Source organism: Triturus cristatus, chromosome 9, assembly GCF_964204655.1.
Source record: "Triturus cristatus chromosome 9, aTriCri1.1, whole genome shotgun sequence".
NCBI lineage: Eukaryota > Metazoa > Chordata > Amphibia > Caudata > Salamandridae > Triturus > Triturus cristatus.
The window spans coordinates 692,516,340-692,528,346 of record NC_140592.1 but is presented as its reverse complement, the minus strand read 5'-3'; the positions used below and the strand labels follow the sequence as shown (position 1 = coordinate 692,528,346).

Sequence of the window (12,007 nt, the reverse complement as noted above, 5' to 3'; positions counted from 1 at the left end):
ATGCATAGATAATGATTATCTTATTTTTCAAAGTTTTTTTCTTGTGCAGATAAGATAAACTGAATCTGGGCCACATATAAACAAGAGACTGCAATAATGAATGTTAACAGCTTTCAATATACAAACTCCGTCTGGTCAGCCAGCGGAGAAGACAGATTCCTGTTATGGACTGCTAGAGCAGGTCCTCAGGGGGAAAGAGGATTTAAGATAATTTTGCAAATTAAGTGACGGAGTAAAACCTTACCTTCTGGGTAGGAAGCTAACTCTTCTGCATGACTGAAGAAAAAAATAGGAAGTATTGAGAGTAACATCACTTTTAAGGAATAATGAGAGTAAGGGCTTCCATGTTGGATTCATTTTTTTTGTTGGACTTGGTAAACAATGTATGATGGAGAATTGCTCACTTTTTAATAATCAGAGATAGAAAGAAAATGGAACATAGTTACATCTGTTTACTTCTCCTCTCACCCCAGTGAGCTTTCTCTCTTGTGCTGCTTCAAAGTCTCACTTAAGGAACTAAGGGGCTGATTTATTATTTGGCGGGTGAGTAATTACCTTCGCCATGGCGGGGTACTTTAATCCCACCATGGCAAGGGTACTGCACCCTTCAAATTTAGAGATGCACACTGCCCCTGTGTACATTTCTAGCAATTCCAGGAACCACCATTATGGCAGTTCCTGGAAATGTGTTCTAAGTTTGATGAACTGCGACAGTGCCATACATCAAACTTACAACTTTATTTTATTTTCCAAAAGAAAATTCCAAACCTGGATTTTCTTTCTGAAAATAAAAAAACAATGCCCCTCTTGCCAAGGGATTTTCCTCCAATGGCGAGTGTGGCATTGTTGGACTTGGCCCTTTTTGCATGGTTACACCCAAACCTTTTGCTTCTTCCTCCTATTTTTTTCTGACCTGTTGTTGTTGGCTTTAGGACTCTGGGCATTTTTACAACTGCTAATCAGTGCTAAAGTGCATATGCTCTCTGCGTAAACTGTTATTAAAATTGATTCTTCCTGATTGGCAGATTTTGTTTACTGGTAAGTCCCTAGTAAAGAGCAGTGAGTTTGCCAGGGCCTGTAAATCAAATGCTACTAGTGGGCCTGCAGCACTGATTGTGCCACCCACATGAGTAGCCCTGGAAAGATTTCTCAGACCTGCCACTGCAGTGTTGGTGCACAGTTGTAAACTGCCATGTCTACCTGGCAAGTGCACCCACTTGCCAGGCCCTAACTCTTCCTTTTCTTACATGTAAGGCACCCCTCTGGTAGGTCCATGGTGCCCCCATGGGCAGGGTGCAGTGTATGTCAAACGTAGGAATTGTACTGGTGTGTCTGACATGTACAGATAGTGAAATACTGACAATTTCATGTTTCACTACTGTAAGGTTATATGTACCATAAGATAGAGTGGGAGATACTTTGTAACATCTTACAAGTATAACTTCCGATTGGGACGAGTTAAAGGAATAAAGTTTAGGCTCTCTGAACTCATAATTTAATGATACATCTTTTAGTAAAGATGGTTTTAAATTGTGTGTTTGAAAATGGCACTTTTAGAAGGTAGGTATTTTCTTGTTTATCCATTCTGTGTGCCTCTGCCTGTTTGTGGATTGACTGTCTGGTTTTGGAAGGACAGGGGCCGGGAATGTGCATTCACTGTAGACCATCACTGGGGGAGCTGAGGTGTGTCTGGCCCTTAGGGGATAACTCAGAGCTGAGCTGAATCCACCTTGCTTGCATTTACAGTAGTGGGAGGAGTTTGCCTTGCACCTGAATAGGGAATGTCTCCCTTGCACAATGCTTCACCAGTGAGGACAGAACTGGTTTGGTCTGGGCTCAGAGACCCTTGCAGAAAGAAGAACAAAGTCAAAATGGCATGTAAGTAGTGGACCTTAAACCATAGAAATGTGGATCACTTCCTGACTCAAGTGGAGCATTTGCCAAGGAGAAGAGCTGGAGAGCTGTGAGGAGGAGTACTGCCCCTTTGCTGTGTGATGTGTGGGGTTGGCCTGCAGTGACTGCTTCTGCCAAGTAAAGGACAAAGACTGGAACTTTGCTGTGAATCTGCTTGAAGAAGGATCTCCAAGGGTCTGTGTGTGCTGGCCTCCTGTTCTGAACTCGTAGAGACACAAAGACTTCGCCCCCAGCTCCCCTGAACTCTGTTGCTGAGAGTTCTGACCTGCCAGGAGGTGTCTATCCCAGTTCTGCGCCTCTGGAGGTTGTTCCTGCTGTTGGGAGCTGGATATAATTTAAAGTAAGCAAGAAAACCTGTCTCCAATGCCGTCAGAGACACCGCTGTGATGCTGCAACCTGCACTAAGGCCAGGGGCACCGCTCGTGAAGTTCACGATTCACCACTCAGCCAGCACCGCAGCTCTGACGCCTGCTGACACCTGTAGTTATCGGCATTTCCCGATGCCAGCGCTTGCACCGACTCCGTCATCATCAACGCCTGCATCCTGTGATCGCAGCGCCAATAACCACGGAGGGTGACTCCACTAACTCACCGACTTCACACCGTCACTGGAAATGTAGCCTCACTACCAACGCAACCAACTTGCCCTGTCTTGGATTTGACACGTCACCTCCTTGTGGACATGATGCCTTGCCTCCCCCATGGCAGCCAGGGAGCCGGCCTGGACCTCGGCACCGATGCCTCACCTCCAGGACTCCGTGCATCATCATAGACTTCGTTATCCAAAGGTACTGTTTGTTTGGGGGGTTTGTGTGACTCCATGCCCAATCCTGCACACATTGTGGTTGGCGCCGTACTTTGGATTTATTGCTGTCACAACGTCACAATAGCCCCAGATGGAGATATTTGTTTTCTACAAGCTTCATTATTGTAATACTATTTTGAAGTACTATTTCACTACCTGTATGTTGTATTTTTGTTGTTTTGGTATTGTTGAGTTTAGATAAAGATACTTTATTTCCCTAAACTGATGTGGTGTCAATTTGTGGTGTTATCACTGTATTACTGTTTGTTCTGAGTACAAATACTTTACACATTGCCTTTGTGATATGCCTTTCTGCCCGTGCCAAGCTACCAAGGGGGTGAGCAGGGGTTATCTAAAGTGTGTATCCTCCTTACCCTTACTAGAAGCACGGGTCCCTACTTAGACAAAGTTACATGTTGCAAAGTCATCCTGTGCCCTGGGCACCCCCCAACTTTTTACTGAGGTCCACGTAGAATACAGCGAAAACACCTACATACAGTAGGTTACACTATGGGTTACGGTACCCCTGTGATTGGCATGACCTCCCCTATAAGGCCCTAGTACATATAGGGCAGGGAGTTTGAAACTGCCTTTATGTCAGTAGTATAGAATAAGGCAAGGCAGTTTAGGGGCCAGCAGCCTTTTCTGCACTTGATTGTGTGCACTGCTGGAGCCTGAGATCAGATTAAAATCAGCCCTGTGTTGCGGGACTGCTTTTAAAATGCAAACTGTGCCCAAACTCGAATTTTGTGTTTGCAGAACTTAAAAATGAATAAACTACAATGTTTGGTAGGTACCCGAGGGGTCTCCCCTAGGTACTCCAGGGGTGGGGGGGGGGGGTCAGGTACTTACTAGGAGAATCCTTATAAAAAGGTTTTTACATGCCCTGGGGTTAGTGAAATTGCACATTTCACTCCCCACATAGTTGTAAAGTGCTTCCCAAAATCGATGTTTGTGCTAGGAGCACTGAGAAATGAGGATCTGCAATATTTTTTACATATTCAGCACCCCTAAAGTCTTTCCTAGGTGTTCCAGGGGTGGGGGATCCTGTAGGTATAAGCAGGGTCCTTATAAAACCTCTTTTATAGGCCCTGGTATTGGAGAAACTGCCCAGTTCATTTTTCAACTGCAGAACCTCAGCACATAGGTTAACATTGGAAAAGATTATTAGTTAATAACTAGATAGAGAAAAGCCATACAACTAGAATTAAAGGACTCTGTAGAATGGTAATGATAAATCCAACAATATGGTATTGTTTAATTCATTCTAAAATGTACAGACAAGAAGTTATAAGAATTTCTGGTCTGAAAGACAAGACCTCCAACGCTCTGTCTTGATTGGTTGGAGATAGGTGGATTAGCCTGCTTTGAAGAGGTGAAAAATGACCCCTGGGGTTAGGAAGCCTTTTTTGAAGGAGTGGTTGCTGGGCATAGGAATGCCAGAACGGGGGGGGGGGGGGGGTAGAAAATAATGCTCTTAAAGGGAAGGAGGAGACAAACTATAGAAACCAGTTTTCCTTTACACCTCTCCCTTCTGCCCAGCAGCCAGATGGGGGATTATGGAGGAATTTCCTGATGTAAGGAGACTTGACCTACGCAGATGAAGCCATCCCGAGGGCTGGTTTAGTTAGTTCTGCTCCGTCTGCTGAAAATTCTGGCATATTGAATTTTGAAGGAATGGTGCTTTCTGGGTTAGCATTTTGCCACACTTTGGAAGAAGTGGTCCTGCTCTGGGGGGTAGCCCTGCAGCTCATTGGACAGGACTGCCCTCCTGCTTGACACCAGAGAACATAAATAAGTATCTGAGAGGGGCAGTGCCTCTCAGATCTGCTTTTGAAACCTAAGAAAATCAGAAGGGCCCACACTGAAGAGTTTTATTTGCATTCACCAGGCACTGCACTCTTAGGATTGCACCTTTTGCACCATCTGAAACTGCAGCCCAGTGGATCAACTTTGCTTCAAAAGGACTAAAGAGTGGACTACCTGCAAGCTACAGGTTAACTTAGCTCACCTGGACCAACACCACAAAGAATCCTCAGCCTGGAGTACTACCAGTGGATTTGTAAGGGTTTTATCCATGTGGATTGTGGAAATTGAAGTTTCACACTTCCAAGAACCCTCTTGGAGATTCCGGACCCTTGGATTGTGTGTGGGAGACTTTGGACCCACAAGAAGAACTCCAGGAAGGAGTTCTAACAGGATCAAGCCTGCTGGAGGTGGCTGCACAAGTCTGGTGATAGATTCTCTAGAACAATTGCTAAATGTGAATTTGTCCCTGTCAAAGGCAACCAAATGTCCCAAAGTGGCACTGTTGGTTTCTAAGCACTAGAAAGTGACTAATCTTTAAAAATTCATATTGCTTGTTCCCTAGAGTGGAATTTTTTAATTTTGGTGTCATTTAAAAGATAAACATATTTCCTATTTTTATACATGGGTGTTTTTATTGCGGGTTGTGTCTTACGTATTTACTGAATTGGTGTTTTTAAATGCTTTACATCCTGTTTTTGAAGTGAAGACTGCCTGCTCGCAGCCAAGCTACCAAGGGTTGAGCATGGGAATAATTTTCTAAGCAAAAACAACGTGGACAAACCCACTCACTGTTATTATGTACAGTGCCAAGAAACCATTAGGTTTTGTTCAAAGACCCCTCACACACCAACCTGGTTGGTGTCATGCTTCATCATTGGGGTCCCAACCGGGTCTTAAGTGTTTTGTCTTGTCCTTTTATTTCCACCGATTTTTACAGTGGGTTCGTAACTATACAAACACCACTGAGCACTGTCAACACACCTTAGCGTGTTTGTTGTTCATTCACCTTTCACGTGGCATAATGTTTGCCACTCAAGCACTTTTCACACATTTCTGACGAAAGCCCATTAATTTTTCTCTTTAGGGCTGAAACATGTAGACCTCATTTCTGACAACTAAGAGTAAAATTACTCCAGTAGTTGCGCCACGTGCTTTTAACTGTATACTGAGGCCACCGTTAATATACACACACATGGCAAGGATTGCCAGAGATATTTTTAACTTCCACTACACCACCTCACACAAAACTACACCACACCAGCTCTGCTGTAATCAGGCGCGTAGCACAATCAGTGGGCATTCGGCCACCCGGTTGCGATCCCAATGTTAAAGCATGACACCAAACAGGTTGGTGTGAGAGGGGTCTTTTAACAGAACCTAATGGTTTCTTGTCACTGTGCACATTGTTTTTGCATACATTTACTGGGGATAGGGACGTTCCCCTTTACTTCCTTGCTCTCTCCTTGATTCACAATAATTTTCTAATACCTGTTCTGAGCCCTATATCATGTCAGTGATATTATTGCCAGTGGGAAATGCATATCTGCCACTGCTAATGATCCACTTTCCAACAGTACTTATCTCTGCAAACTAGAGACCCCCATTTCTAACAGGCATAGAGAACTTTTCAGTGCCCCTTACTGCCAGGTTTTTCATGGCTGTGACGGGCACTGAAATATAGCTATATGTCCGCCCATCTAAATATGATGGAAGGACATACAGCCAACTATCCAATGGCCTTTACTCCCTCAGGCTATTAAAGGTGTGTATATTTGGTGAAGATGGCGTTGCCTCTGCCATCTATACACGGAAGGCCCGACCAACTCTAAATGAGGTGGGTGGACCTTCAGGATGGTGTAAAGGGCACTCCTTTCCACCAAAAATTAAATCTGGACCTAAATCAGAAGACTTTGGGCCAGATTTAACACTTATTCATGCAGCACTGCTTGAAAAGGAGAGAGAAGGAGAGCACCATATCTACAGAAATATGGAATTCTCCTCCCCTCTCCCTAGAGCCGGTGCTGAAATCATCTGCTGCGTGCCACGGAGACACCTTTGTGCCATAGTTCAAGGGTGAGTCTGTGATTGTAACATAGGTTTTGAACTGGAAGTATAGCCTTCCAGTACAAATTACCATACTTAGACTAACTTTAACCCTTTTACCATTGTGTATGTGTGCTGTAAAGTGCAGCACGCGTACGAAGTCAGAAACTGAAGGAGAAATGCCAGGTTTTCTCCTTCCTTGTGCCTATTTAAAAAAGGCACCGTTTTTTTACACTAAACCTGTCTACTTTATTTAGTAAATAGGGTTTTGCATCAGAAACCTTGGGTGGTTTCATGGGAACGTCCATGCTAAACTAGTTTAGCGCTGAAAAGTAAATTGGAAAATAAAGATTTTGGGCCTATTTACGTAACTTTTGTGATTCAAGCACGGCGTAAAACCTTAGTAAATCTCCAACTTCATGTCTATACTCTTGAAATGAGAATTTGACACACACACAACACTAAAGATAAATTACATTTTTTATGGAGTGACATTCCAAATAGGGTATCATACCTGCAGAGAATGGCATCAAGGCAGGATTCAATCTGAAGCAACCATTTTCATCCAAAAAGTTTGTGGGGTCAAAACTGTGAGGATTTTTGTACTGTGTCCGGTCGAAATGTACAGAAGTCAACAAAGGAATGAATTCAGTGCCCTGAAAAATATATAGAACAGAATCACACAATAGCAAGTAAAGAAACATTTGCCAAAAGCAGACACAAGTAGTGACATTTTAACCCAGGCATTTGTGACAACTTAGAGAATAAGAACTGAGCACTCTGTGGTGTTCGGCACAATTAATTGAGCAAATACTTCTGGGAAGCAAATAGACATGACAAGCACTTTTAACCCCCAATAGGGGAGTAGCCACAAAAATAAACAAAATACCACTTTGAACCATATCCTGGATGGCTTCACTCCCTTATCTTCTCTCAATATTTCATTTTCTCCACGATCTCTGCCTTGAAATTTCTCTTTGTTTCTTCTAATGTTTACTTTTTATTTCACCATCCTTTCACTTTATTTCCTCATTTGTTTTCTATCTTCCCATTTCTTTCTAAATATTGATTTCCTCCCCACCTCAGTTATCCTATCTTCTTTCTTTTCTGATATTATCACTTAATTCAATCTTTCATCCTCTTTTCTTCCACTCTCTTACCATATTGCTTTTTTGTAAATTTTTACTGTTGTTTCTATTGTTCTCTCTCCCTTTCTGTAAAATACGTCTTCTTTTCTTTTCTTTCTTTTGGTTCCTTACTTACACTTTTTTTCTATTTTCCCGTCCTACTCATCTTTTACCTTTAATCTTTGTTTTCGTCTTCTTTACTTTCTTTCTTTTTACTTTTCTGTCCCATTATTTTTTTTCTTTACCCACTATTGCATTTTTTCTACCTTCTTTTATTGTTTCACCTTTCTATGCTTCTTTACATTGTGTTCTTTCATTTGTACTTTCCATTGTTCCTGCTCTCATTTCTTCTGTGCTTCCATTTCTCCTTCCATCACTCCTCCAAGGGGCGGCTCCTCCGCTAGGGTGGAGGAGGGATGCCCACTGCTTTCTCGCGGTGCGAGAAGCAGAAACATAAAATGGTAAAACTACCATTTTATGCTTCTGCTTCTCACACTGCGAGAAAGCAGAAGTGCCTGGTTGAGGCCGGACGGGTGGGCGGGTCTGCTCGAAAGCAGGGGAGGAGTAGCCAACCAAATCAGTCATGTGCACTCTCCCTTTTCTCTATGTAGACTGCATGCAGAGTACATAGAGAAAATGGCCTCACCAATCACAACGCCACCATTGCAGCATTGTGATTGGCTCAGGGGAGGAGAGGGAGGCTGCCTGTGGCTGCTTCCTGTTCAGGAGAGCAGCAGGAAAATGCGGGACCCGGCCAGGAGCTGAGGCAGCGCAGGACCCTGGAAGATACGTTTTTTAAGAATTTTAATTAAAACCCCCCGCCTTCGCTCGTGAACCCACGCGACCCCTAGCGCGGCACCCCATGCAACCCCCCCACCCACGAGTCATGCCGCCATCTGTCTTTCAATCAATTTTCTTAATTCGTCCATCATTCCTTCCTTTCAGTTTTCCTACCGTCAGTCCTACATTTCTTCTTTTCATCATTCCACCCACCACCCAGTCACTGCATCTTTCCACACAACTTTACAGCTCTTTTTAAAGCCTTTTCCATCTTTCCATAATTCAGTTTTTCTCTTGTAATTCATATAGTTTTCGTCATTCTATCTTGCTCATCTTTTTTCCTTCTTTCCATGTTTTCTTCCACATTTCCATCTTTCCTGAAATCCATCTATTGTTCTATCCTTCCTTCTTCCCTTCCAGCATTCTATTGTTTCATTTGTCTGTAATCTATCATTTAATCCTTCTGCATTTCCTTTCTGTGTTCTACTCGACGTTCCATAATTTAATCTTTCTTCCTATCATTCCTTTCATCTTTCACCCATCTTCTATCCTCCCATCCAAATTTCCATCTGTCTTTCAATTTTTCCTTCCAAATTTCTACCTTTCCTTTCATCCTTCCATGTGCCCTTCCATTTTTCCTTTGCTTCATCTCCTTATCAATCCTTCTATTTGTCCCCCAAATGTCCACCAATCAGTGTTTCCATCATTCTCACCATCTTCTCTTACATAATTTCTTCCATGCATGTAAGGTTCCATCTATTGAGCATTCCACCATTGTAGAAATTTTTCTTTTAATGATTTAATCTTTTTTATCTTTTATATTTCTTTCTCGCTTTTTTAATCTGTACATCTTTTATTGCATCTAGTCCTCATTCCATCCTTATTTTGATCTTTAATTCCATTCTTTCATATTTCCATCCATCCTTCTAACCAGCGGCAGCCTCTCCATTAGGGTGGAGGAGCGCCACCACCTCCCCTGCCACCACAAACCAGTTTTATTATGGTTTTATTTTAAATCCCCTGGACCCACCCCCAGGACTCTGACGAGTCTTGGTGGCGGGTCCAGGGGGATGACACTGTGGTGGGGGAGTGCTAGTGTAACCTTAACCTTTCACTACACATGAGGTATTTGGCCGGCCTTGTAAAACATCTCATATGCAGTGAAGCTTTCTCTAGCCCCAGCTGCATTGCTGGGGCTGGAGAAAGCAGGTACAGCCTCCCAGTCTGCCTGGGAGCGCAAAGTCATAGTTCTCAGGCCAATCATGACGATGCAATGCAGTTTGCGAGCCTTTCCCAGAAGGAGGACGAGCACAGTGGAGATGACGGCGGAGGCGGTGGCGAAGAGGTAAGTTTATTTTTATTATTTTTTTTTTTATTTTGTCCCCCACTCCCTCCCTATCTCCCTCCTCCGGCCCGCCCCACCACTTTGGCAGGGGACGGGCCGCAACTGCTTCTACCATTCTTTCATGCCCCATTTTTCCTCCATTTTTTTTCTATCCTTTCCTCCATCCTTCTCTCATTGTAGCTTTTGTTTAATCCTTCCTTCTCTCCTTCATTCTGATAGAGGTCCAGCCTTTTTTCCAATGTTCCATTATTCTTTCCATGTTTTATTTCATCCTTCAATCTATATTTCATTTGCTACTTCCTTCCGTAGATCTTTTCTTCTACTTATCCATCCATTGTCCGATCTTTCTTTCCATCATTCTATGGTTCCATTCTTCTGTCTTTTCTTCGATCTCACTTATCTCATCTTTCCCATCTTCCATTTTATTTTTTACCTTTGCTTTCATAACCTTCTGTTTATTTTACTTTCCTCTCCTTCTTTCCTTAATTTCATCTCATTCCTTCTTTCCATCTTCACATTCACCCCTTTCCTTTCTTTCTTTCTTTCTTCCTTCATCTTTCCTTTAATGTCCTACCTTCCTTTCTCTCTCTCTCCATTTGTTTCACGTCCCTCTTTTTCGTAGTCATTTTAATATTTAGACCCTTCCCCACCTTTTTTGTGTTTGTCAAAGTGGGTGGCTGAAGCATCATAAAATGGTGGTTCATCAGCCACACTGAAGATTCCCCTACCCCAAACGGTGGAGCCCACACAGGATTTGTGCTAGCAGGGTAACCAATCAATGATAATACTTTACAACCAGAAAACTCCCTGCATGTCAGGGTCAAACAAACTCTGACTTTAGGAGTTTGTTTTTGCAAAAACACAACTGGAAATGCGGAACAGGGGCTAAGCAGCTTTGCACTTGCTTGCTGTTTCCCTCAGCTTATACGGGGCAGATGGGCTCCACTGTAGGTTAAGGGTGCCCCAAGTAACAGACATGCATCTCTAAGCCAGTATTCTAATATTGTAGTGATATCAATTAACCTCTCGCTGTCATATGACCTTCAGTCACTGACACTATCACACTAAAAAAACAAATAGTTTTGGCAAAGCCAACAAGTGTGGCTTTAGACTACTGCTAACAGTCGTAGGTAAATTCATAGAAAAACAAAAACATAAAAAGCATGTTGGCGAAAACAAATTCATGGAAAATTAGTGGAAACATTTTGATGGAAATGCGTTTAAATCGAAAATATAATGGTGAATTTAACCTAGTTTAATAGAAACTACACTGCAATTAGTATTTAGTGCCATTAGTGATTTATTGAAGATTAAACAATGAAGCAACAGTTGTAAAATGTTGAACAGCAGTGACGGAGAACATGGCGGCCGGGAGTTAAGCGGTCGCTTGCCTCCAGTGGTGACTTCGTCCCGCATGGATATGTAGCAAGCAAGCAAGCAGAGCTGGGTAAAATCAACAAAATGTATTGTTTCGTGGACCACTCCATGATTGTCTGAAGTTTTGGCTCACCTCGGGTAGCTGGGGGATGTGTGGAGGGCCTGCAGACATCCCATGCTGGTTTGTTGCTGCCCTGGAGTTGAGGAGGGGCCGCAGGGCAGCCGCTCGTGGACTCCTCCGAGTCAAGTCTGGAAGAGGCAGATACAGCACAGGAAGATCTGCCACGACATCCACGCTGGAGAAGATTATTGGCATGGGGGAGACGGGCAAGAGGTTGCCTGCGGAGACTTGTGGGTTTGCCTCGATCGTCCCGCCTATTTCGTGCCCATCGAAACAACAACGTGAGGTATTAGGGAGGAAGGAGGAAGGGGGCACACCAACAAGCAAAGCGCCCGGGGTAGAGGTCAGTAAGCTTTTCCTGCCTTTTCTACACAGACCACAGAATCGTCCAGGGCAGACTTTGGCGGGGTCAGGAGGGGGGATCCTCTGAGACCAGCGCAACACAGACCAGTGCAGCTTTGGGTAACACTAAAGCTACCGGAGTGAAAACCACGACAAGAAAAACTGTAAAAAGAGGTAGGAAGCAAGGAGGAGCAGTTCAGGGGTAAACTAAAGGAAAATCCCTTGAAAAAAACACCAAACTGCCCTCGGAGAGTAAATCCATTATACATAGTAGCATGACATACAGGAAAGGGGGTACCACCTTGGAAACAGAATCTGAAGATAGCTCTCCTTTTCAGTTCTGC

General features: G+C 43.4%; 1 protein-coding gene across 6 annotated transcripts in view; it reads right to left on the bottom strand.

Annotated features, from left to right (window-relative positions):
• LOC146798510 (cytochrome P450 2F2-like) overlaps positions 1-12,007 on the bottom strand; it is a 443,597-nt gene that overhangs the window by 85,703 nt on the left and 345,887 nt on the right. For all 6 annotated transcript variants that reach the window (XM_085625789.1, XM_085625794.1, XM_085625792.1 and 3 more), the window contains one exon: positions 7,086-7,227. In XM_085625789.1, the coding sequence (XP_085481915.1) occupies positions 7,086-7,227 (142 nt within the window). The remainder of the gene's footprint in view (positions 1-7,085; positions 7,228-12,007) is intronic.